Raw genomic sequence first — 27,053 nt, forward strand, 5'->3', positions numbered from 1 at the left:
TTTTGGAGGGGTGAGTAGTTAATTGGAGATAAGAGCCTCATGGGATTTCCTGCCCAGGCCGGCTTTGAACCCTAATCATCAGATCTCAGCCTCCTGAGTAGCTAGGATTACAGGTGTGAACCACTGACACCAGTTCTAAACTTCATTCTTATATTGAAGAGTTCTCCAAAGATATTACCTCTTACATTATTCTCTACAAGCTAATCTAACTATTATCAAATATTTGGTTATTTTAGTATTGTAAATGTGAAAAACATTTTATGTACTGGAACTTGAACTCAAGGCCTAAGCCTTATCCTTTAGTTGTTTTATTCAAGGCACCACCACTTAAGCCATAGCTACACGTCTGGCTTTTTGTTGCTTAATTGGAAATAAAAGTCTTGTGGATTTTCCTCATGGCTTTGAACCATGATCATTACATCTCAGGATGTAATAGCTAGGATTACAGGTATAAGCCACCAACACCTTATTTTATGTTTTTATATGATGAAATACACATTTATGTAGGGAGATAAGGCATGCTGCTGAATTTGTCCAATTTTTATTGTGTTATGAGTTTCTAAAGTGTCGATTATTCTATTACCTTTTCTCTGTCTCTGGCTTTGAATCACCTTTGACTACATCTTCTTTCTGGCCTTCTGTACTCAGTCATTAATGCAATATCCTCAGATTTTCTCAAAATTACTAAGGAAATTTACTTCTAACTCCATATGATCATCTTGTTAGAATCCTCACTTTGAAGAAAGTACTAATAGTGTGAAGATATGCTGCCAGTCATTTTTTTTTCATTTAAAATGTAGTTTTTAAAAATTGGTCTTTAATTGCTGGTATGACATCATTATACTTGTGTTTCTTCAAAGCTGCATATGAAATGTTTTCTATTTTCCTACTTAATGATTTTTAAAAGCCTTGTGTTTTATGAAGATGTTATTTTGCTTGGAAGAGATCATAAAATTAAAAATGATTTTAGAAAAGGGAGTGAGTCATGTCTGTGTAAGCGTGTAGTTGGATGGATATGGAAACTGAAGATGCTTAGCAATGCTAATTGATACCCACAGTGTTACAACATTCTAAGCATGTGGCCAAAGCAAAATGGCAATTTTCTGATACTATATACTAAATGTGTGTTCACCTTAACCATGGGCTCTGTTTTACCAGGGCCATGATTCCAGGAAACCCTTTGTCATCAGAGATCTCTCTCCTTTTCAGTACATAACCACTAGTCAAATTGAGTCAGGCCCTAAAAGTTGACTAGCCTGTTTCTCCCACACATTTCCAGTATTGCTGAGCTGAAGGAAGAAAATTGCTCCCAATTGTAGATGTGAAATCCCCCTGGAAGGTGATTTTCTGTAACTTAAGATATCTGGCAGAAAGTGCTGTATAAACCATAACAACTGCTGGTCCTTGTGAGATTTGGTTTCCCATGGCACATTTGCTACTTTGCTACTATTTCCAGTTTGGCTTGGGATGATGTGAGACGGGTATCCCATCCCGGTGAACATGTAATAGGTTTGGTAGTAAGAGCTGAAGGTGCTGAACAATGCTAACTTCAAGTTCCTAGTTTGTCTCCCTAAGAGGCCTCTGCTATTATTTCTTCCCAATATATAAATAGGGTGTTCTCTGTTAGGAGGCATCTTTAATGTGCATTTGCCTTGTCAGTAAGGCATGCTACATGTTCTAATGGCTTAGAAACAAACCACTTAGCAAGTGACTACAATCTGTGTGATTTATAAATCTGGAAACCAAGCATGTCATTTATTGATGACCCGTGGACATATTTAAGGTGACCTTGGAAGGAACTCTATTAGAAGATTCTCCAAGAGACAGCTATCTTTAATGTATTCTCAGAAATACATAGAATCTAAATTATATGCTAAGGGCTCAGAAGAAAAGATGGGAATTTATTGTTTATTACATGCAATTTCCACATGGAAAAACAAAAAGTTCTGGAAAGCCAAAGCAGTGATGGCTTTACATTATAAGTGCATTTAATGGCATTGCACTATACACTTAAGGTGGTCACCACAACAAATTTTATCAGATATAACTTCCCACAATAGAAAGAATCTAAGAGTAAAAAGAATCTAGGGTAAGAGCCTATGAGTCTAAAGGCTGCTTGTTATAGTATTACACATGAAAAGGGTAAGAGAGGCACATGGAATTTGAAGTCTTCATGATGAAATAATTTCAAGGAACTGAAAATGTGGTTCAGTTGGTAGAGAGCTAATCTTGAGGGAAAATGTCAAGTGAGAATGTGAGATTGTGAGTTCAAGCCCCAGTACCAGTATATACACACAAAAATGAAATAATTCCATATCATTGAGTCCTAGAATAACACTGAATATAATAATATAAATAAATTATCCTAGAATTTGTTCTAAAACATTAAAGTAGTCCTAACATTGATGCTATTGCTTAGTGTCAATCAATTTTATTCATATTGAAATGGGCTTTATTTTCTTTTTTAATTTTTGCTTTTTGCTAGTCTTAGGGCTTGAACTCAGGACCTGGGCATTGTCCTTGAGCTTTGTCAAAGATAGTGCTCTACAATTTGAGCCCCAACACCACTTCCAGTTTTTTCATGTTAGTGTTACTGAGGAATTGAACCCTGGTCTTTGTACATGCTATGCAAGCACTCTATCACTAAGCCACACTCCTGGCCCCTGACATAGGCTTTATTTTCTAAACTAAGTTTCACTGACCAGACAAAAGAATGGGTAGAGGTGGGTCATTCATCTCGGATCCCCCAATGCTCTGTGTAGAGCAGGTAGTGAAGCAATTCGGGCTATTGCATTTCAGATGTACAGAGATCCCTTCTTTGGGTTCTTTTAGCTTCAAAAGTCAAAAGTAGGCAAAGGATCTGGTTGTTTCAAGTTGTATTAAATAGAAATTGAAAATAAAAACCATATATCCTTTGCTAACAGGACGCTTCTTCTAAAAGTAACCAGATGGCTAGTGTCCTTAAGGACAATATATGATATCAGGACTTGTTCATATCATTAAGAAACAGGTGTTCATTTGTCCATTTATTTTTGTGGTGCAAGAAATTGCTCCCAAGGCCTGTTACCTTCTAGCAAAGCCCTCTGCCACTTTGCTACAATCCTCAGCCCTGATGAAATTTTTTTCATATATTTTTAATTATAATTAATAGAAGGATTACATTATATTCACCAGATAGAAGGTGCATTACTTCACAAACACTGATACCCTTTCTCGTGTCTTGGTCCCCATTTCCCTTCCCCTACCCCCACTGATGCATTTTTAAAAATAGCTTTATAACTGTCACTGGTGTCTGACACCTTTAATCCTAGCTCCTCAAGAGGCGGAGATCCAAGATTCAAAGTCAACCTGGGCAGAAAAGTCTGTGAGACTCTTACCTCCAATTAACCAGCAAATATCTGGAGCCTTGAGTAAAATAGCTTAGTAAGATTGACCTAGCTCTGAGTTTAAGCCCTCTCAGTACTGGCACAAAAATAAAAATAAAATGCATTATAGCTTTCAGTTAAACATCTGTGGTCAACCAACCAACTTGTATTGCTACTACAGACTCTTGGTGCTACAACTAGTCCCCTGTGGGCCTCCCCCAGGTCCATCTGAGCCCCTCCCTGCCACAGGGCTGCCTCTTTGTTCATCTTGATGATTTCAGCCTTGTAAGACCATGTTCAGACATTGAATAATCATTACAGAACTGAGGACTAAATAATGAACAAATCCTTTGGTGCATTCCTTCTGACAAACTTGTGGGGTTTTTTTTTACAGTCTATTTTTGTAAAGAATGTACCCCGCTCTTTAAACTGAGTTTCTTTCCCCTTTTCTTGTTCTCTATCTCATTCTTCTCCTCTTTCTTCTTCCTTTCCCCCCTCTCTCTGTCTGCCAAAAACTCATCTTGCAATGCAGTCAAGACTCAGGCAATTCTCTCTGAGAACAGAGGTCATATTCTAAGTTCCTTGACATAGCTGAGGAGCTGATAAGATTCCAGCAGCTTGCATGTATCTCATTACCCTACCCCCAGGAAAGCCAGCCCTGTAATGTTGGTCTGTGGAAACAGAGGACTTGCCTGAGTAAGCTATTACGTTTAATATTATCATGTGGAGTGATTGCACCACTGACAAGTAAGTATCTGGGTCCCTGCCATTCTCCCCAGGGCCTAAATTCCCTCTCACATTGTTAAAAAAAAAATAGCTACAAATGTGTAGGACAAAGTCCCTTTCAGGTACAGCCAAATTGATGGAGTTCATATACCAGATGTTAAATGCCACAGTGGATGTGATTCTAAACACTGGATCGACCAGTCATAATGGTCTTTCATGATATGAGTTGCAGTTGGCCTCTAGGAGCGTGCAGATAGTTGGCTGCATTCTCCTCGAATCACTTTCTCTTGGCTATGGCCTCATTTTCTTTTCTACCCTGCTGTATCTTCCTCCCCTGCTGCATTGCCAGTTTATTGCATTCAGCTTTTCGACTTTGGTGTTGAAGGTTGCCATCCCCATCACCCAAGGCCTGGACTCGATTGCCATGTTGACAGATGATGCAACCATTGCCGCCTGGAATAACGCAGGGCTGCCCAGCGACAGAATGTCAACGGAAAATGCCGCCATCCTCACTCACTGCGAGCGCTGGCCCCTGATGATAGACCCTCAGCAACAGGGGATTAAGTGGATCAAGAATAAATACGGAACTGACCTGAAAGTCACGCATTTAGGACAGAAAGGGTATGTGAATTCCAAAAGGATTGGTTTGGGGTTCAGCTGTTAGGAAGTAGGTCTGATGTCTATGGTCTGGGCATTTATGAAGAGCTCTTGACCACTTGAAAACTTTACAGTTTGATGCTCTCTTTTTTTTTTTTTTTTTTTACTACTTTGGCTAAAAAGGCATTTCATGTTGGGCCACATCCAACAGATGAAAAAAAAACAAAAAACAAATCAGACTGAAGATTTGCACAAACATTGCCTCTGAGAGGAAAAAGAGGTATATTTTCGAAGGATCAGAATGGAAGTACAGAACATTCCTTATTTAGAGTGTTCGATAAATGGTAATGTAAAATTGGCTAACTGTACCTAGCGGTTCACTGAAACTCACATGTATGTCCCTGAGTATGTTCTATGTCTGTAGCAAAACTTCAATAGGACTACAAATCCCAACACTGAATGCCTGACCTCTTAGTTAGGTTTAATGTAGTGCTTTTTTAAAAAATTGATTTATTTTTACTGTAAAGATGATAAACAGAGGTGTTACAGTTGTATAAGTCTGGTAATGAGTGCATTTCCTTTGGAACATTGTTACCCATTCCCTTGTTTTCTCCCAGTTTTTCCCTCCTGATTCCCCTCCCCCACAAGTTGCACAGTTCATGTTCAACATAATATCTACTGAGGATCACTGCTGCATTTGTTCACTCTTTGTCCCACCATTTCTGTGCTCACCCTTATCCTCACCAAGTCAGGTAAATTTACATACAAGACAAAAAGTACAGAAATAAAAAATAATAACAAAGGAGAAAAGCAAAAGACAAAATAGCAAAAAAAAAAATAACCTACCTCCTGTTTCCAGTTCTTGGAGTTCATTTCAATATACATCACTTAGAAAAAATTATATTAAGGGAACATAAGTTGTATGGTTTCCCTCATCTGTAGCAATTAGAATGTGCCTATAAATCTACAAATAAACACAATGCATGGTAAAAAGGCAAAAATTATACTTGGAATGATAAGTTAAACTATACCTTAACATTCACAAGTGAGACCAAAGGATCCTGTTAGAATTACAAAAGCTGTGTAGCTGTGTGTGTATGATCATGTATCACTTTTGAGAACTGAGTCTACTCAGACGCTGTCACTAGATCCTCTGAGCTCTACTAAGGAGCTGTTCTATGCAAAGCTGGTGTTCATTTAATGCTCAGTAAGCTAATTTGGGGGCCTGCTTTTATTTCACTTGACTCTGTTTCCTTTGCACCTGCAAAGCAAAATAAGGAGAAACTCTTATTGAAGGGTAAGAATGAAATGACAACTTACCATTTTGCATATCTGATCTTAAGGATTTAAAAGGCTGATAAAATACCATAAAGTATTTAATATAATTTGAATCATTGCTATAAATGACTTGAAAGTCCTGGAAATGTAGAGCACTTGCCTAAAAAGAATAAGGAACTCAGACAATGGTGTCTCTCACACTTAAAATCCTAGCTATTCAGGAGCAGGCAATCTGAGGATGGCAGTTCGAAGCCAGCCAGATAGTAAAGTCTGTGAGACTCTCATCTCTTCATTACAGAAAAATCCCAAAGCGGTGCTTTGGTTCAAAGAGTAGAGTACTAGCTTTGAGGAAAATGAGTTCAGTGACAGCACCCAGGCCCAGAGTTCAAGCCTCAGGATCAGAAAAAAAATTTTTTTTTAAAGAACAAGAACCTGACTTCAGCCCCCAAGTACTGCAAATAATAACAAAAATATAACAATAATAATAGTAATAAAGCAATCAGCAGCCAGTTATGTAGTAGACACTTCTAATACCAGCACAAAAGACAGTATGGCAGAAATAGTGTGTGGGGCCACTGTGGGCTATGTAGACTCTATCTCACAAAGAGATGGGGAACTGAATAAGTGTAAATTTATGGTATTGAGCAATTTATACCATTTCAACCATTGGTTATCACTAAAAAGCAACTAATTAATATGGAAAATATGATGGCAAATTGTCTTAATTTTTTTTTCTCTCCGGACCAGGAATTTAGCCTAGTGGTAGAGTGCTTGCCTAGCATGCATGAGGACCCAGGTTCAATTCCTCGGTACCACATACATAGAAAAAAGCCAGAAATGGTGCTGGGACTCAAGTGATAGAGATATAGCCTTGAGAAAGCCCAAGAACAGTGCCCAGGCCTTGAGTTCAAGGCCCAGGACTGGCAAAAAAAAAAATCTTTTTCTTGGGCCCAAATTATGGCCTAGTGGTGGAGTGCTTACTTAGCATGCAAGAAGACCTGGATTTGATTCCTCTGTACCGCATACATAGAAAAAGCCAGAAGTGGTGCTGTGGGTCAAGTTGTAGAGCTCTATCCTTGAGAAAGCTCAAGGAACTCAGTGCTCAGACCCTGACAAAATAATTGCTCTCTCATTTCTGTTTAATCTAGATTGTTAAAGAAAAATATTCTGTAAGTTTCTTCAATTTAAAATGTCTACATTAAATAGAATTGAATCTGATAAATAATTCTTAACAGTTTTCCTATGCTTATTTAAATTTGATTGTCTCATTCTTCTCTGAAGGTTCTTGAATGCCATTGAAATAGCTTTGGCCTTTGGTGATATCATCTTAATTGAAAACCTTGAGGAAACAATAGATCCAGTACTTGATCCACTGCTTGGCAGAAACACAATTAAAAAAGGAAGGTAAGTGCTCTTGAATTTATATGCTGTATTTCATGCTAAGTGGGTTCAGTCGCCAGCATCTGGTTCTCAGTCTCATTGTCAAGCTGGTTCACTATAACCTTCTTGTGACATTCCTTAGTTTTCAGTCCATGATGCCTGTATTCCAAGACCAGGCTATCCTCAGCACAAGCCAGTCTCAACATGATTTATGACCCATGACCCAGACTCTCAGACTACTTAAATTTGGACTTAGGTTTATTTTGTACAGTTCTTAACTTTGTTACTAAACGGAGACTATTTGCCTCTTGTTTTATTGTTACATTACTGTCTTCAACTTCAGTAATTCTCAAAATGTCTACAGCCTATTAACTTTATTTGCATATCACTTAATGCTTATTTACTAAAACTTTTAAGGTAGATTTTAAATTGTTACTAGCTCTTTTAGTCAGCATCTTTCTAATGGTACCATCCACAACCATATGCCAGTTGTATTTTTTCTAACATGGTTAATACTCGTATATATGAGTATTAAAAGAGAAAGAGAGGGAGATTAGCACTGGATCCTGAAATGATCCACAAACTAACATAGTTAGACATGCCATGCCTCACACACTGTGAGTTCTATGTGACTGTCCTAATGGCTCATTCACCCAGAACACTACAGTATCCAACACATTCTCCCAGGATCATTGAAGACATTTCCCAGGAATCATCAAGTCATTTTTCTATAAATGTGTGATCAGATGTATCACTTAAATTTTTCATCAAGGCTAGGCAGACTGTGGCACTCTAAAAGCAGCCTAGGCCTTTTCGTCAAGAAATCAATCAGCCAGGTGCTGTAGCTCACGCCTGGAATTCTAGCTTCTCAGGAGGCTGAGATCTGAGGATTATAGTTCAAAGCCAGCCTGAGCACTCAAGACTGAAAGACTGTTACCTCCAATTAATCACTAAAAAACAGGAAGTGGGGCTGTGGCTCAAAGGGTAGGGTGGTAGCCTTCAGCTGAAGAGCTCAGGGACAACACCCAAGTTTAAGCCCCAAGGCCACAAAAACAAACAAAAAAGAAAGAAAAAAATCATGGAACTTCACTCAATTTCTTTTCCTATTCTTTTGTTATTTGTTTTGTTTCCCTTTTTATTTTCTTGTTTTCAATCCCCTAGGTATATGTTTAAAACTTCCCCCAAACTCTTCTTTAACACCCACTCTGCCTCCAAGGTAACTCTTTTGTCTTCGTTAGATTATGCCTGTCAACTTTAAGTAGAAATGTCCCACTTAAGGGTGACTAGTTTCTAAGTCTCTAACCAATTACTATAGTATTCAACTCCCAAGTAAATCCATTTAGAGTGACTGACAACTTATAATTGTTTAATAAACCAAAATTTACCCAGACCTACATTTAGAACAATCTAATAAGCTGCTTGACAAACTATACTCTTCACACAAATATAATTGTAGCTGTGTCTGATGTGTTAAAAATATAGTGTAAAATCTTGCATGTCACTAATGTGAAATCCTTGTTATTAAGGTTCTGACTCTATTATAAAGACCTAAGGGTATTTTTGTCAGGGAAATATGTATTCTCTGAGCTTTAGCTTCAACTTTCAACAGCAAAATTTATGTGAATAAATTTAATGATTATTATACTTACTTGTATAGTCTTTAAAAAAATGATAAATTTGAGTCATGATTTTTCCCCCACTGTGGATCTAGTTAAGTATCCAAGTGTCTAGAAGTCTCTGATTTTAGAAACAAAGTTTACAGTGAACATCCAGTCTCCTCAAATATTAATCTAATATTATTCAGTGACTATGTACTCTATTAAATCCTTTAGCCCTTATTAAATCATTTGAGCATTTTTTTAAACCCAGAAAATTTAAGATGCTCTGCAATTATGTAAAATATTTTTATCACATGAAGTTATCATTGCAATAATCCTGGCTACTTGACCTCATGTGTGGGAACCACTTGAAGGTGAATTCTAATACTCTATCTCTGGCTTTACCTGCTTTCCTTTCCCATGCAGATTTTAGTATCTTTATCCCAATACTGCCAGTGCTAAAGGAGTCCTTATAGATCATATCCATCAAAGCTTCTCTGAGGGCTATTGTATGTCATGCAGAGTGGGGGGGGGGTACTGCAGACACTAAGCATGATAAAGAATAGACACTGCACTTAAGAAACCCTTACGTATACTTCCTAAACAATAAGAGGTTATGATGGGAGTGTATATGAGAAACAATTGTCATTTTCACAATGGAGACTTGACAAAGCTTTATGGAAAAAATTACATTTGATTGCATTTATGGTTAACTGGAGTCTCCAAAGAACAGTGGGCACCTGCGAGGTAGACAAGTAGGACAAGAGAATCCTAAACACAGAGCCCTCATACTAAATAGCAACACACAGGAAACACTCCTAAAGTGCTAGAAAACAATGCAAATCCAGTTGGATGAGGAGTATGCAGACCAGAACAGATGAGATGGGAGAGAGAAGCAGGGCTTTTGTAGCCAACTCTGGTTGGCTTTCCCTCTTGATGGATGATTCTTCTGTCCCCAAGCACATTCAAGGGCCAAATTTCTATCAGTTGTACTAGTTGTTAAGAGCAATTGTTTTCATTAAAGAGGTTCAGAATCCCCATACTTGCATTGAGAAACCCAAGTAGGGAAGCTAGGGAAGATTCTTAAGCATACCGAAAAAGAAGGCAATCTCATTTGAGTTTGGGGAAGGTCACGCTGTTGAGACAATGGACAGTACTGATAGAAGGAGCTTGGGCCTGCAGCCTGCATCCCAGCCAGCAAATTATTGCAGGTACTCGATACGTGATGGAGCCTAAACAGATGCAATGACAGGAAGATACAGGAGGGCAAACCAAAAGAAGATTAAGGAGTGAATGTCATCAGCTCATGGTTATTGATTAGATATTATTGGTAGGGAAAAGGGAAAGCTCATGGGTAATCACCCAGTCTTCTACCAAGTAAATGCTGATGTGATTTATGGAAGAACATGAATAGTGTGGGAAGAGTGGATGATTTTCCTTATTAGACAATGAAAAATGACAGTATTTTTTTAAACACCCAATCCCCAAAAGAGTTTATACTCTGGACTATAATAGCCAAAGGTAGAATACTTGCACCATCAGCTTTAAAGTAAAGACCAAATGGTTTTCAGAAATGTCTCTAAGCGAATCTGCTCATTGGTACTGTATAGTCAGAGTTTTGAAACTTCACTCTTCAGCTAATTTTGGAATCTAAACAGATTTCTATATTCACTCTGTGAACTACCTCTTCTGTGTAACCAGCCTCTCCTCTTTGCTTCTTTCTATTCCTATTTATGAATGACAATACAAATGAGATTTTTTTATGTTTAAAAATAGCTTGGTTTGTAAATCATAAATATTTCAATGAATTGTGATATGTTAGTGAATGCATAGCTTTTGTTTGGAATCATGTATACTTAAAGCAAAATAAATATTTTCCTGTTCATTTATCTTGTTTTTAAAATGAGAACTTTAAATTTTAGTTATACATATGTTAACTGGAAGAGGATATGAAAAAAATAAGACTAGATCTGATAGAAATAAGACTTTTTTTGGTTTAATGCAGCAAATAAAAAAATTGGAGAAAATACAAAAGAACATTAATGGGGAAATGTTGCTATGATTTTTTTAAGTGGTAATATCCATTTGCAATGTCTTAGATTCAAAAGATATGTTGACTCTATCCTGGTCCTATCCCAAATGAATTCACATGTTTGTCAGCTTTTCCAGTGGATCCTTCCATTCTGGTCTTTAATACTGATCATTTTGCTAGATTTTTCTGTCCTTGTTGAATGCTCTATTTACAGACCCATTTTCCTTCATGCTATAAAGATAGGATAGTACTAAACTGAAGAAAGGAGGGAAGAACATGCCCCTTACAAGGATTGTAAAGCTGTAGATTCTCCTAGAATCCCTCCATTGTGTTCCTCAAACACATGTGGAATACATACTGTGATAGTCCCTGCTAGAAATGCACTTCCCTGGGAAAGTTTTCAACTACTAATAGTGGTTTTGTTTACTTCAGTTGTTTATTTAAGGGGCCTTAAAAAAAAACACTTTATTCTTCCTAATAATGAATGTCTGAGAAATGCTTGTGATAGATATGGCATAGTCCAAAAGTTGAAGTTCATTAATAATTGGGATGTTATGGAATATGAGGTAATGAATACTAATTACTCCTTTCATGTCTGACAGTTCCCTGAGGACCGATAGATCAGCCTAGACTTTAATTTGGTTCGAGTAATGGTTTCATCAATAGTGCATTAAATCTGTGTTTGAGGAGATATACAGTTGAACCTGACCCACACAGTGGATACCTCTGTCATAAAATGGAAACCAGCTAATAGTAGCTATGTAATTACAAATAATTAAATTCACCAAACTCTAGACAATCCTAATTTTAAATAAAATATATCTTCTATTAATCGACAGAAAACATACCTGGGAAGACTTACCAACATGTCCTTTTTCCAAGACAATTACACTAGCCTACATATTCAAGAAGTTGCTCATCTGAAAGGCACCTTTGTAAAATGATCTCTTCGTAATCTTTTCAGATCTTCCCCAAATATTATAGAAGTGATTTTTGAACTTTAATCTTTTTTTGTGTGTGTGCGCCAGTCCTAGGCTTGAGCTCAGAGCCTGAGCACTGTCCTTGGACTTTCTCAAGGCTAGAGCTCTACCACTTGAGCTTTAGCACCACTTCTGGCTTTTTTCTATGTATGTGGTACCAAGGAATCGAACCCAGGTCTTTGTGTATGCTAGGCAAGCACTCTACCACTAGGCCAAACTCCAGCCCCTGAACTTTAATCTTAACTGGAGTGAACACACTGCATCATGAATTTCACTTGTTTCTCACAATATAAATATTCTGAAGGATGATTTCTACTCTATTGTGCATTTACCTGTCATTTGATTATTCTAGCAGTTATCTTTAGCATCCCTTAAAAACACACTGAAAGTTGACTAGTATAAATATTAGCCATTTGATATAAAAATTTATTTTTATAGAATTAATAGAGTAAAAGGGAGACAAGACCTTGTAAATATTTATTTTATAGTTACCGAGTTTCCTGAAAGTGAAATTGCTTTCACTTAACCAGCTTCCATTTTATGAATGATTATTAGGTTGCTCTTCTTAGAATTGTTCCATATGATTGTATCATGGTTGATTGTAGATCTGCCTGATAGAAGTCCAAGGTAGATTTTAAGCTAGACCCTGTTAACTCCTACAGTGTGGTAGAATGTACACTCTTGAGCTGGAAACTTGATTTTAAAGGAACCCCAGAGGTGTTTAATTCTCTTATCGACCCTGCGGATCAGATTCCTAAAGACCATTTATGCTCTCATATATGGAAGTCAGCATTCTAGCCTCTCCTTCTAGACTCAAAACTTTATGAATAGACAAACCTTTTGTTCTTTGTTTGTTTCTTCTTCAGTCATGTGGCTTGAACTCCAGGCCTGGGTGCTATCCTTGATCTCTTCAGCTCAAGGCTACCGTCCTACCCCTCGCCTGGGCATTGTCCCTGAGTTCTTCAGTTCAAGGCTACTGCCTTCCTCCTTGAGCCACAGTGCCAATTCCAGGTTTCTATTGGTTAAATGGAGATAAGAGGCTCACTAAAGAGTAGCTAGGATTACAGGTGTGAGCCATCACACTCAGCTCTAACAGCTTTTCTATTCCTAAATTCAATGCAGGTTTAAAAAAAAAGTGTCTCAGCTACTGCCTTCTCAGCTTTACAGTGATCTTGGTTAGAGATGTTTGACTTTCTCTGCAAGTAAATTTAAAACCATACCAGGATATAAAGCTTTCAGATCCTTCCCATTTCTTTTTTTCATATATTTATTATTGTAATTAATAGAAGGGTTACATGATATTTGCCAGATAGATGGTGCATTAATTCCCATACATTGATACCCTTTCACATGTCTGGGTCCCCATTTCCCTTCCCCCCACCCCAACCCTCATCTTTTTCCCCCCTTCCCTATCCAATTTCAAATAACCAAATACAAATATATCCAATAGATAACAAAGTGAGATACTGTAACAATATGAGATAACCAAGGGACAGCAAAAGAGATGAGAGAAAACATAGTACCTTAAGAACAACAATGATTCATTATATGGCTTATGTTTCTATATCCTAGAGATCCTTTCATTTAGCGTCATACTATATGGCCTCATGTATCAAGGTTTTGCTCTATTGCAAATCTCTGCTAGGAGAGCCCAAGATTTCTACTGATTATGACAAATGAGGGAAACCATTGAGCCTAAGTTCCTTTGAGTCTGGCTTACTTCACTTAATGATTTTTTCTAAGTCTTTCCATTTCCTAACAAATGGGGCAATGTCATTCTTTTTGACAGCAACATAGAATTCCATGGTGTACAAATACCACATCTTGTTGATCCACTCATCAACTGAGGGACATCTAGGTTGGTTCCATATCTTTGCTATGGTAAATAGTGCTGCAATGAACATTGTTGTGCTGGTGGATTTAGTATGTCTTTGTTTCTGGATGATTGGGTAAATGCCAAGTAGTGGAATTGCTGGGTCATAGGGGAGCTCTATCTTTAGTCTTTTGAGGAACTGCCATACTGCTTTCCATAGTGGTTGAACGAGTTTGCACTCCTACCAACAGTGTAGTAGTGATCCCTCCTGGCTACATCCCCTCCAGCATCTGTTGTTATTAGTTTTCTTGATCCTGGCAATTCTAACTGGAGTGAGATGGAATCTTAGAGTTGTTTTGATTTGCATTTCTTTTATGACCAGAGATGTTGAGCATTTCTTCATGTGTCTATAGGCCATTTTTGTTTCTTCTTCAGAGAAGATTCTCTTTAAGTCTTTGGCCCATCTTTTAATGGGATGGTTGTTACTTTGGAGATTAGTTTTGGATTGATTTAATTTTTTGAGCTGTTGATATATTTTAGATATGAGGACTTTGTCTGTTGTATGGTTGGTGAAGATCTTCCCCCACTCTGTTGGCTTCCTAATTAGTTTACTATCTATGTCCTTTGCCATACAAAAGCTCTGCAGTTTAATGTAGTCCCACTTATCCAGCCTTTCTCTGATTTGTTGTGATTCTTGGTCCTTATTAAGAAAGTTCCGACCTGTGCCACCAAGGAGGTCTAGTGTATCTCCTATTCCTTCCTGTAGTTTTCAGTGTGTCGGCTTTTACCTCCAGGTCTTTGATCCCCCATTTCTTTTAAGAAAAAAAAAGGCAATTCCTAGCTGAGCACTAGTGCCAGATACACCTAGCTAATCAGATGGCTGAGATCTGAGGATTTCAGTCTGTAGCTGACAAAGTATTTGAGAATCTTATGGTTAATAAACCACAAAAAAGCCAAAAGTGGAGGTGTGACTTGAGTAACAGAGTGCCATCTTTGAGCAGAAAAGCTAAGGGACAGTGTTTGGTTCCTGAGTTCAAGCTACCAAAAGAAAAGATTAATGGACTCAGAAGTTCTTTTGTGTTTGATATCGTGTGATGGTATTTTAATGTATTGGAATGAATATGTACTTTGTGTGTATGTGTGGAAAGGAAAAATGTCTGCTGTGATTTTTCTCTCAGCTCTCTATTCTCTGTACAGAGTTCTGAAACATCAACTTAATTCTTTTTCTTTAATCCTAATTGAAATTTACTTTTATCTTAGAAGGATATATTCGTGATATTAACTGTATGAAGCAGTAAGACAATTAACTCATTTCTATTGAGGGCTCCTTCCTTCCTTTTCCTCAAAGTCTTGCCAGCTGTGCAGCTTTCAGCCAAAACCTTTCTTGACAAACCCGGTTTGACCAACTTGCACAGTCCTCCCTGCTGGGGTTGCTAAGTGACAGTTTCCCTCTGCTGCTTGGCTCACCTGAGCTTTTTGGCTACACTCAGCCACAGCAGTGGGAGCTCACAAGTCTAACCTAGAAGCTTTTAATTTTAAACAGCAGGACATGCTCCAAGGCTTTTAGATGTTCGTTGGAAAGTTGATTTCTTCTCTGGAATGTGGTTTCCCCTCCCCCTAGCTGGAGGGACTATATTATTTCCTTACCTTCAAACCTACCTACTCCCTCTTTACCTGACAAACTGGTGCTGAAGAGCCCCTCACAATGGAATTCCTTGTCTTTCAAGACTATGTTAGCTATCTGAATTGTTCATGTTAAAGCGAGAATCTCTAATAAAACAATAATACAGATCTTCAGATATCTCTCTAAATCTTAAAGTTTGCAAATCTTTTAAGAGGCCTACTGCAAACATGCCTGGTAAAGAATTACAAGTATCCTAATAAGACACTGATTTGTTCCTTATAAGTCAGTCTTTATTCTAAATGTTTGGCTTTGGATGACCTTTAAAAAAGTTACTAATGACATTTGTTCTGGTACTCATAGTAAATGGTTCTAATCACCAGAGTAATTCTCCTAAGTTTTTATGATCCCAAACATACTATTTGTAGTTATTTGTAATAACTACAAATTCTTGGACATATAACAAAATATATACAAAAAATGTTAATGCTGAAATTAAACCACATTTCAAGAAAATAGTGTCTTTCTCCAGTTTTACATGAACTCACTTCATATTCAAATAAAGATTACTGGAAAATTATTTTTGAAGTTTCACTGTTTACAATTTCTTAAAATGTTAAAAAAAATATGTATTTTATCAAATCCTTTAAATCTGGACCTGAAGTCACATTGAAGAATTCTGGTGTTAGCTTAATTTTATTTCAGCATATTTTACATAGAAATAACATGGGAAACTTGTACAGTATGTACTTACAAATAATTAAATTAACCAAACTCTAGACAATCCTAATTTTAAAGTATATCTTCTATCTTCTGTTGAAAAGATATAGCTGGGAGGATAAGCAACATCTACTTTTTCCAAGACAATTACACTAGCCTACATATTCAAGAAGCTACTCCTCTGAAAAACACCTTTGTAAAATTATCTCTTTGTAATCTTTCAGATCTCCCTGAAATATTATAGAAGTGATTTTTGATTTATCACTTACAATTTCTAAAACGTGTAAAATTGACTATACTTTCCTAGACAGGAGCTTCACGAAACACTGGGGCACATTCCCAGGCTTCCTCTGTAACAGTCACGTGTGGGACTGGAAATGGTAGTCCAGGACTATGAATCAGTGTTTCAGAATGTTCCTAGTATGGGAGAGTATAATCAACTTTATGTGTCCCAGGAATGTTTAAACAAGGAAAAACTTTCAATATAATTTTCTCAAACTTCCCATTGACTAAGACGTTGCTGGCAGCTTAGGAGTTAGATTCTAGACTCTTAAACCATGCCCTTTTATTGAAAAATAGAACCGATGTTATGTGGCTAAAACAGTTGCTAAGAAAATTTTGAAAATGATTATTCATGACAAAGTTTCCCCTATCTGCAAATCAAAAGACTTCCTTAAAGAGGATTTTTTTGAAGAAAATGATATTTTTATTGTAATTAATGGAAGGGTTACACTTCATGTACATTGATACCCCTTCTCATGTTTTTGCCCCCATTTCCCTTCCCCTCCCCCATCCCCTCATCCTGTTTTCCCTTTAAAGAGGAATGTCTGAGTATCTGTTCCAGGTCTTATTTCATAAATAATCATAGAAGATACTTTAGATCCTTTCTTGACCAGGTATCTTTCAGATAGTTTGATGATGCTTTGAGCATCTTCTTTTGAGTCTTGATTACTATTATCTTTGTATCAGTCTTTTAGTCTAGTTTCTTCCACATTAAAGTCGTCTAATGTTGTTTTGCCTTGTCTATTTTGATTCCAAAACCTTGATAGCATACCTCCCTGGCAGTTCTTGGTTGTGTCTTCTGTTTCCTCATTTGATAAGCTCTTAGTTGTTTAATGTTTGGTCTATACAATTTGCTCTGCAGATGTTGTCTTTTCATAGCAAGTCTCCAAGTTCATTCCATTTCTGAGCAAGTCTTACTTATCATTGTGGGTTTTCTCATCCTGTGACGCCTGTACATTGGTATCTAGTATCTCCTTTGGTTGACAAGTGTGGCTGGTTGTTGTTAACTGGTTTGTCACCTCCAACTGAAGGATTTTTCAAATGTTTGTGTTTTCTTTAGGGCCCACAATTGGTCTCATATTTTGATATCAACTTCTGTCTCCCTTCTATCTTGCCATAACCTAAAATAGAACTTCCTTTGGTGATTCATCAAGTTCCCTCAGTACATGTGAGTAAATACTACAGAAAGGATGTATGATGCCCTTAAATGTTCAGGTCATTGCTTCCTGTTCTCTTGAAGCTGTTCTTGACGGATTTGAATTGTTGTTTCCCAAATGCATATCTTTGTTGGTGTCTCTACTGTAATTCCCTTTTAAGTTATCTTTAAACAGTTCTGGTAATTTCTCTGTTCACAGCAAAATTAATTTTGGTTGCCTGTATTTGGTGCCAGTGGACAATCATGAAGTAATTGTGAAGTATGTTCTTAGAATTCACATGCTTGCCTGGGCGTAGTTGTTGTTCACCAAAGCTGACTGCTAAGGCATGAGGACTAGGGTGAGGCATTGAGAAGAGCCCAGAGGTTTTCCCATGAAAATGAGTGCTATTGGCACCAAGACTGGGCCTCTGCCATTGAAATCTCCATTCACCCTGGCAAGCACTCATTTTGTTTGAGCCATCCCCAAGTGATTTAGCCTCTTTGGTTATCAAATTTCCTTTAGTAGCCAGAAGTCCAGTGACTGTACCCTCTTCTAGAGGACTTGAGGATGCAAACTCTACATTGTTAGTGATCACTGAGGGCCTGGGAAACTTAACATTTTGAGATGAATTACTCCTGGCTGCTAGGAGTCCAGTGGTGTGGCATTCTACTTTTGGTGGGGCTTACAATTTGATCTGTGATCATGATGCTTGAGGTGGTCTTATCTATTCTAGTGTTTTCTGCTGTTGATTTGGTTCTAGTAGCCTGGATTTTAACAGCAGTGACCTCCACTAATTGGGTATGTTTAGCTTCTCGTATGTTCCTCATGAGTTCAGATAGCCTTGTGCTGTTTTGCTTCATAGGCTGAATAATGAAACCTAGTTTGAACTTAGCATAGCTGTCTTCGAATGGGCAACTCTTTTCTTTAGGTCCTTTCTTGGTATTTGAGGTGGCCTGGCTCCATTTTCTGTCCTCAGCTGTTGTCTCAAGTAGAATTGGACCATCTGGTTGAGCTCGGCTTTTGTGGAGTCCAAAGTCTTGTGAACCTCTGCTTTTTTTATTTTTTATCTCCAGCATGGACTTGGTGAGCTTTGAGGACACCTGCCTTTGCATGGTTTAATCTTTAGCTGCTGAGCATTCCTTGGCAGCCAGATTTTCAATGGCCTGGCCTTCAACTACGAGGGCACTGGAGGTGTATAAAACACTGTTCACTATTGAAGCAGCCCTGTGGGAGTTAACTTCATCAAGTGCAGATTTGGCCCTTGCAGACTGGAGTCCAATAATTGGGCCCTCAATGGAGGGATTAATTCCTGAAGCTAAAAGCCGAGGGTTTGGGCTGCCTCTTTGGGATTCATGGTAGATGCCCTCTCTTGTCAGGTGAAATGACTCTCTTTTGCTGACAGGCTTGGCAGCATCAAATGCAACAGCTTGACCTTGCAGGATTTCAGGTAGGAAGTCATTGAGGTAGCTCTGCCCACATTTGCCTCCTCCAAGGAAGAAATAAGAGCCCCAGTAGCTGTTTGGGGTTCAATCCTTGACTATGTGAGGATGTGAGACAGTTGATGATCATCAAGGAATATCTATGCAGATTGTCTTCACCTATGGCAGAGAAATGAGTCCTAGTAGGTGGTGGTCTTGGGACTCTGCCCTTTACTTGGGGGCACACAATGTCTATGTGCTTGCCATGGCTGGTTACTGTGGATTGTTGATTTGTTGCTTGGCCTTCTGCTGTCTGACCTGTGGGTCTCATTTCCCTGGCTCCCTCTTGGAGGACCAGGGCTTTCTTCTCAAGTCCAAATCTATTGGATGCCCTATAATCAATATCTCACTCAAAATATCTTAAACCACAAACCAAATTAGCAGCTGCTAGATCCTAGATTACAAGCTGTGGTATGCATTGTGGCTCTCTCCAGAAACAGAAGCAAAGTGAATGGTTTGATGTAAATTCTATGAGGCACCTCTAAGATTCTGTGGCTGGACTGGAGGAGAGATGGCAGCCCCATGCTCCTTGACAGTTTCCAGTTGATGCCCCGTGTGTCCGATGGAAGCGTGACATCTGAAGAAACCAATGACTCCTAAGGCACGAGTATGCAAAATATATGAAAGAGGATGTTTATGAATGGCGAAAGGGTCTAGAGAAACTGGAGGGTTGTCTGTCTTTGGGCAATTGGTGGGTCTAGACTTTGAGCTTGTCATCAAACCCCCTTCCACCCTCCACAATGCTTCTGATCCTAGCCCAGGTCAGTTAGTGCTCCCTTCTACACCCTCAGTGCAAGTGACAGCTGAGTATCTTGAACTGCTGAGTGCTGCTCTCTTAGCTCTAAGATGACTTTGCTGTTGTTGCTATCACCACCCGTAGGTCTTAAACTCAGAACCTGGTGCTGCTCCTAAGTTTTTGTGCCACAGCTCCACTTCCAGCTTTTTTGGTGGCTAATTAGAGATAAGACTCTTATGGACTTTCCTGCCTAGGCTGACTTTGAACCATGATCCTCAGATCTTGGCCTCCTGGGTAATTAGGATTACAGGCATTAGCCTCAGATGCCTGGCTCCCAGATGATTTTAATTTTACTTGCCAATCTCAAAAGAACATCCAGGTATACAAACAAGAGAAGCAACCTTGATGAATAGGTTGATGCATTGTGTACTTAAAAAGCAATTGCAAAATCTTCAGCACAGGGAATTGGAACTCAGTTCTCCTTAGGTGAACACTCCTCAAGAGCCAAAGAAGGCCAACTTCTTAATATCATTCTCCTTGAGCTCTCTTCCCTGCTTTTCACCATGTGGGGATTATTATCCCTGGTGATCTTCTACAGGAGGCGAAGGGTCTGCTGGAACATATGCAGTAAGTGGGCTTCACATTCCATACACACAGAGTTCTAGACATGAGTTCAGGTCATATAAACACTCCGTGCTGGGCACACACCTGTTCCAAGACAGTTCTGGCTGCTACCATTCACTGCTGCCATCTTTCTGGCCTAGATGTCTCTGCCAAAGCATGCAAAATGGAAGATGGTAATGAGAAGGGATGGGGTGATGCTGGCAGACAGAGGAGTCCAACTGAAGAGATAGGCCAGACACTCCAAGGCCAGAGAGCACACATACTCTGTTGTCAAGGATGGGGAAAGGCTGATTCAAAAGTTTGGCTGAGCTAGCACTCTGCAACAGCTTACTTAGTAAGTCACTACTTTCTCCTGAAATGGGGGGTGGTGGTGGGAGTAGCCGCAGTAATAATGTGTTTGTCTCAGTCTCCAAAGATTCCTGTCAGGAGCCCAAGCAGGTCTATACCTAGTCCAGCCACAGTTTCTGCAGCTCCTCCTTCCAAGCCATAGACAGATCCTCATGAGGTCATCTTCACCACAATTCCACAGGGCAGAGCTTCACCACAGGGGACTGGTCCAGCTATAAAATGTTAAAACTGGGGTATGAGGGTGACTTGGCTGTGGCATCTGTGTCACCCAGGTGATTTCCAGGGTTGATTCAGCTGATCTGACTGGCCCTCTTCCTCCTTCATGGTTCCATGTGCATACCCCACCCCCACACACACCAGAATCTGCACACGCGGTTGAAGAGGACAACCATCCTTGATAGAGGAGCACCAATGTTTGGTCAAGGGTATACAAGAGGCTGAACTCCCCTGTAGAACCTCCAAACAAGCTCTCAAAATGATAAAATTGTCTTAGTCTAGCAGCAGTTTCTCTGGTGCTGTAGATTCACCCCAACTCCATCATATTCTTTCAATATCATCTTGTGATAGGACGTTAAATAGCTTGATTCAGATAATACAGGTCTGTTGGAGCAGGTCAGCTTGTCCTGCAAAGCACTGAAATGAACTTCCTACGAGGAACCTAGAGACTCACCTTCCAGTCCCAGCCCTGCCACTCAAGTGTTGTGATCTTGGACAAGTCATAAATTCTCAGAGTCCATGAAAAGGAATCAGCTGACCCATCTCTAGGGGCGCTGCATGCTGTAAAGTTACCAGTCCTCTAGGTGAGATGGGATGTTTTTGACTTACTGATGTCCTAGTCAATTAGAGCATTGTGTTTGTACTGGGAAAAATAATTTTTGTTTCAATTCCAAGGTCTCAAAAAATCACTGTCACCTCTAAACCAGCAAATCTCAGCCAGAGAAGGGGAGGGGAGTTCACTCATTGGGAGAGGAATATATGGATCCCCTGGGAGCAACTGACACCTTCCCCACCCCCAGATTTAGAGATGCTGCCACAACTTGATGCTCAGTGTGATTCCATGGCAGGGGCCAGTGTACCCCATTCTTGGTGGCAGTGGCTCAAGAGCCCTGCTTTAAGAAAGGAAGAAGACTTCCCAGTCTTTGATCCTTCCTCTCCTGCTCTTGCTCCTGGTTTAATTTCAGGAGCTGGTAGCTGCCTTTGATACTCAGACGTGTGCATTTCCTGTCTTTTATGGAGACAACAAGATAATTCTCTCTGCTTTCTCCACCCCTCTGGTTAAATTCTATTGTTTTTGTTTTTGTTTTCTTGAAATCATGAGAGAGTACTAATAGTTTTGTTTCATTTTCCCAGATAGGATATTAACCAAAAATTAACCTAACAGCAATGATAAAACTCACTGGATCGTTGTACAATTTTTGTCTTTCATACATAATAAACAGCCCAGTTGAGGATAATTTATTGTTCCTGGGAAATCTAAAGCTATTGCATAATGTTTCTGACCAAGATGTAAAACCCAATTTTATCAACATTTTTCCTCTTTGCCATAGTGGAACTCTTTCCTACCCCACCCCTCTCCTCCTCTGCTCTCACCTTCATGAGTCTTTAACTCTTGTCTCCTCACAGATGAAATAGATTAGTCAAAGTAATGCATACGGCTCTCAAACTCGGGTTTGCTAGAGTTTCAGAACTTACATATGCATACAAGGGAGATACAGAGCCAGAGTCACATTAGGCATCTTACAGAGCATGGCTATAGGTCATATTTTTGGCTAAATATCTAAGCAGTTAAAACCTTTACCCTAGGAAGTGACACTGTTGCTCAAGCGGTAGAGCACTAGCCTTGAGCTGAAGAGCTCAGGGACAGCGCCCAGACCCAGAGTTCAAGCCCTACAACTGACAAAAAAAAGAAAAAATCTTCACCCTACCCATATGGAATATTGTCAGAGCCCCATGTGCCAGTTGGCCTCTGTGTGTGTGTGGGGGGGGCGTGTGTGCGTGCGTGCACACGTGTGTGCATGCTTGAGAATTCAGAGAGGGGGAGATACTTTCCTGTGGTGGCTGATTGGAAGCATTAGCTAATAACGCTGTGAAAAAAGATTATCCTAGAACCACCATCTTCAAGAGACATGCTACGAAGGGTAAGAGTGAACAGTCACCATATTCAATGTACAATATATAAAAGTTTAACGATGGAATTTAAGGGTTTAGATGGAATTCGCAAAGATAATGAGGGAGAAGAATGGAAGGGATGGTATGGACCAAGTTCTCCTAGTCTGACTTGTGAAAATGAAACTCATTTGTACAAATACTTTAGATAAAAACATTGTAAAGAGAGATGCAGACAAGTGACCTGCCGAGGCAGGACTAATAGGCTAAGAATGATACTTAGAGGGTTGTATACAAGAAGGACAGGTGACAAAGCTGTGCCCATGGAGCCTGAAATGGTTACTCTAGTCTTTTTTTATGACAGAGGTTTGCCCTTCCCCTTTGGAGGAATTCCACACTAAACCCTTACATTCCTTAAAGGCTGAGTGAGTACCTTTCATCTGAAATAGTAGAACCAGAGATATTTCAGATTTTTACTGTTTTAAGATTTTACAGTATTTGCATATATATATAGAGAGAGAGAGAGAGAGAAAGAGAGAGAGAGAGAGAGGGAGAGAGAGAGAGAGAGAGAGAGAGAGAGAGAGTGTCATGCTGAGGATGCAACCCAAGTGTCTAATATGAAAGTTTGTTTTGTATATGCCTCACTTACATGCTCATGTTAATACACTTATTTTTAGTGCACTTATGTTTGACTGTGACACATCACATTGTGTCAGGATAGAATTTTCAACTTCTGACATCATGTTAGCGCTCACAAAGATCTAGATTTTCAACGAATGCCTTCAAAACATACGGTACATTGCTAGTGGCTGGTTTTTATTTTTATGTACACAAGGGAACACAGCATAAACACACACCATGTTTATCTTAAAATTCTTACCCATAGTTCCCAATTCTGTCCCATCACAGCACAACAATCATGAAAACTGTAATCTTGCTTGATTTGGTGCTCATCAATTTAATTATTTTTCTTTTGGCCAGTATCAGAGTTTGAACTCAGGGCTTGGCATTTGCTCCTTCTGTTTGCTCACAACTGGCACTCTACTACTTGAGCCCCACCTCCATGGCAACTTTCTGCTGAGTTACTGGAGATGGAGACTGGCACACTTCTCTTCCTAGGCCAGCTTCAAATTTCAATCACGCAGATATCAGCCTCCTGAGGATGTAGGATTAGGAGGGTTGAGCCTCTATGTAATGTTTTAATTTTTTAAACAGTGATTAGAACGTGAAGTTTATGAAATATAATCTTAAATCTGGTCACCAAAAAACCAGGGAGGGAAAAGGCAAACAGCCTTTTACCATGGAAGATTTTATTTTGCCAGATGTTGCACTCTCTGAGAATCTCCAATTGGACTAACAGCCAGAAAGTCACAGAGTGTTCACAGGTGTGTATATACTTGCTTCATTATGGAGGTGAACACTTTGGTGTCTCCTTTAAATGTAAGACCCATGACATGGACGCTCTTAAAATTCAGACACACAACAAGTGTTCTTGTCAATGGAACCATGCTGTAACACATTCCATTGTGTTCAGGAGATAAGTGTTAGCGTCTAAGAAGCTGCAGTTCACATGATTACTGAGCTGACCCAGTGCTAGAAGCTCAAATGTTAATGATTTGACGTCCTAAACGGTTTTCTTTTTTCTTTCTTTCTTTTTTTTTTTGGTAAGGTTCCTATTGATATATAACTCACATAACATCCAATCCATTTCAAGTATACAATTAAAGCACATAGTTCATTAGTTTGTAGTATATTCACAAGTTCAATGGCCATCATTATAATCAGTTTCAGAATTAAAAATCCTAAGTACCCACTAATTTACTTTCTGTCACTATTGATTTTCTTAGGCTGGACATTTCCGATAAGTGGAATGATAGAATGTATAGTCTTTTGTGACTGAATTCTTTTGCTTGGCCTAAGGTTTTTTGGATTCATACATATTATAGTACACAATGGGCTCTCTCTATCTGTGGATTCCCCACTCATGGATACAGGAGACCAACTGAAGGCCCCTGGGCTTCCTTGGCTTTGCTGTCCATGTGTGGCCCTGAACAATCCCCTGGGGATAGTGATGAATTTCATCAATCCTCTGAGATTTTAAAAATTCATGCTCAGGTTAGTAAAGCTTTATCAACATAGTGACAGAGTTGTTGGTTATGGGGGCTTGAACTCAGGTCTTTGTGCTCTCCACTGACTGTGTCTCATAGCTGGCACTAAGCCACTTGAGCCATCCCTCCACTTCTGGATTTTTGCTGGTTAGTTGAAGATAAGTATTTTGAAGATCTGTCTTCCACAGGCTAGCTTCAAACTGGAATTCTCAGATCTCCATTTTCTAAAAAGGTAGGATTATAGGCAACTGTCAAAAATTAGACTTCTTTATAATCTCTATACATTAAAGGAATTTCATGAAAATTTCTCTAAACAAATAGAGTGATCAATGAGTCTTAGACACCCTATGTAACTACTGTAAGATATAATTATGTAACATCTACCCCCCCAGCAACTTTCTGGAACATTGTTGCATTATTTTATTTTAAGAGCACCAAATATTTGTTAATTATCGCAAATAAATGCTCAACCTCTTACATAGTGTCTTTTCTTTTGCCTATGCCTAATTTTCCAAACTTGATAAAAACAATGAAATACCTATATATCAGTGAGGCAGGTAGTAAATATTTTTTCTCTTCTCATGACATATGTAAAGTGTATATTTACATTAAAGGTAACATGAGCTTTGTATAAAATTCCATCATTTTGATGTTAGCATCCTTGCAGTCAGTAAGTCCTATACATGTAATAGGGAAGGATCCAGAATGTTCATGAGGTGTTAAGATAAAGCAGAAGAGTGAGAAGGTCATTATTTAGGACAAATACTTACATGACTCTTCAGCCTGTGAAGTTTAGGCTACCTGAAAAAAAAGTCTTTAAGTGCCAGTATGCATGGTTTTGGTTTCTGTCTGTCCTTCTGTCTGTTGCTTGAACTGAAAAGTTTTTCCTGTAAGTCAATACAAATAACAGGTTCCTAGCAGAAAAGAGAATACAAGAGTGGCCAAAGAGGTTAAGCATATATGTATTTTTAATATTTTACATTTAGAAAAATTATGCTATTAAATGACATATGTTTATGTTAATGATTTATTATACTGTAATAATGCATTACTGCATTTTTAAAGATACATAGTTTATACATGTATATATGTATATATATAAATACATATTAATGTATATGTGTGCATGTGTATATATGTATATACATTTACATCAAAACTTGCATATCTGTTTTATCCTTAAAAAATAGCGGTGCTTTGCTATGAAAATAATAAAACCTCTATCAAGGAAACAAATACTGGAAATGTTTATTTAGTATACATTTAATCACAGTAAAGAAAAGCTAACATTTGCTGGTGTGGGGTTGATTGTATTTAAATGTTGGAGTGACATTACAAGATGAGTGCTGTTACTGTCACCATTTCACATGTGAGGGTTCTTGGTCAGGTCATTTTTAGCCCTGTATTAAAAAAAAACTGAGAACAGTGAGAATCTTCATCTCCTGTCTTTTGGCTGAGGTATATTATCAGAATATAGGAGTAGAATGAAGCCTTAGTATCTGTTCCAAGCATCTCGTAAGCATATTGTATTATATCCTCTGTAGGTATATCAAGATTGGAGATAAAGAATGTGAATTTAACAAGAACTTCCGCCTGATCCTTCACACCAAACTAGCAAATCCTCATTACAAGCCAGAACTACAAGCTCAGACAACCCTCCTCAATTTCACAGTCACAGAAGATGGTCTTGAAGCCCAGCTGCTGGCTGAGGTAGTCAGTATTGAAAGGCCAGATTTGGAGAAACTTAAGGTAAAAGTTATTACATCATCTTCCAACAGTTATTCCTCATCCCCTTTACACAAATTATAATGCAAGGCACAGGCATGCAAGGTTCGGTAGGATTCTTGTCCTCCAGTATCTTGGAATCTAAAATGGAAAACTTACAACTCTTTACAGAGTAGTGCTGGCCTTTGGGTCCTGTGTAGAGTCATTGGTATTTGGGCAGGGAGAGCAAAGGTATGATGGCTGAAGAAGGAGCTGGTCTGTGGTCTGGGACAACTGGGAGGGAGAGTTCTCCTCATCCTATCGTTAGCATTTTCTTTCATGAGTACACTGGTTTATGTTTTGACTTTTTTTTTTTCAAGGAAAAAGAGATGTGGGCTTGCTAGTGCACCTTGGCTGATCT

General features: G+C 38.7%; 1 protein-coding gene across 1 annotated transcript in view; it reads left to right on the top strand.

Annotated features, from left to right (window-relative positions):
• Dnah11 (dynein axonemal heavy chain 11) overlaps window positions 1-27,053 on the top strand; it is a 261,208-nt gene that overhangs the window by 195,986 nt on the left and 38,169 nt on the right. Inside the window, exons 64-66 of the mRNA XM_090332210.1 lie at window positions 4,477-4,712; window positions 7,248-7,370; window positions 26,473-26,677. Coding sequence (XP_090188336.1) covers window positions 4,477-4,712; window positions 7,248-7,370; window positions 26,473-26,677 — 564 coding nt within the window. The remainder of the gene's footprint in view (window positions 1-4,476; window positions 4,713-7,247; window positions 7,371-26,472; window positions 26,678-27,053) is intronic.

The sequence above is a fragment of the Megascapheus bottae genome, chromosome 5, assembly GCF_031878675.1.
Source record: "Megascapheus bottae isolate mThoBot1 chromosome 5, mThoBot2.hap1, whole genome shotgun sequence".
NCBI classification, from domain to species: domain Eukaryota; kingdom Metazoa; phylum Chordata; class Mammalia; order Rodentia; family Geomyidae; genus Megascapheus; species Megascapheus bottae.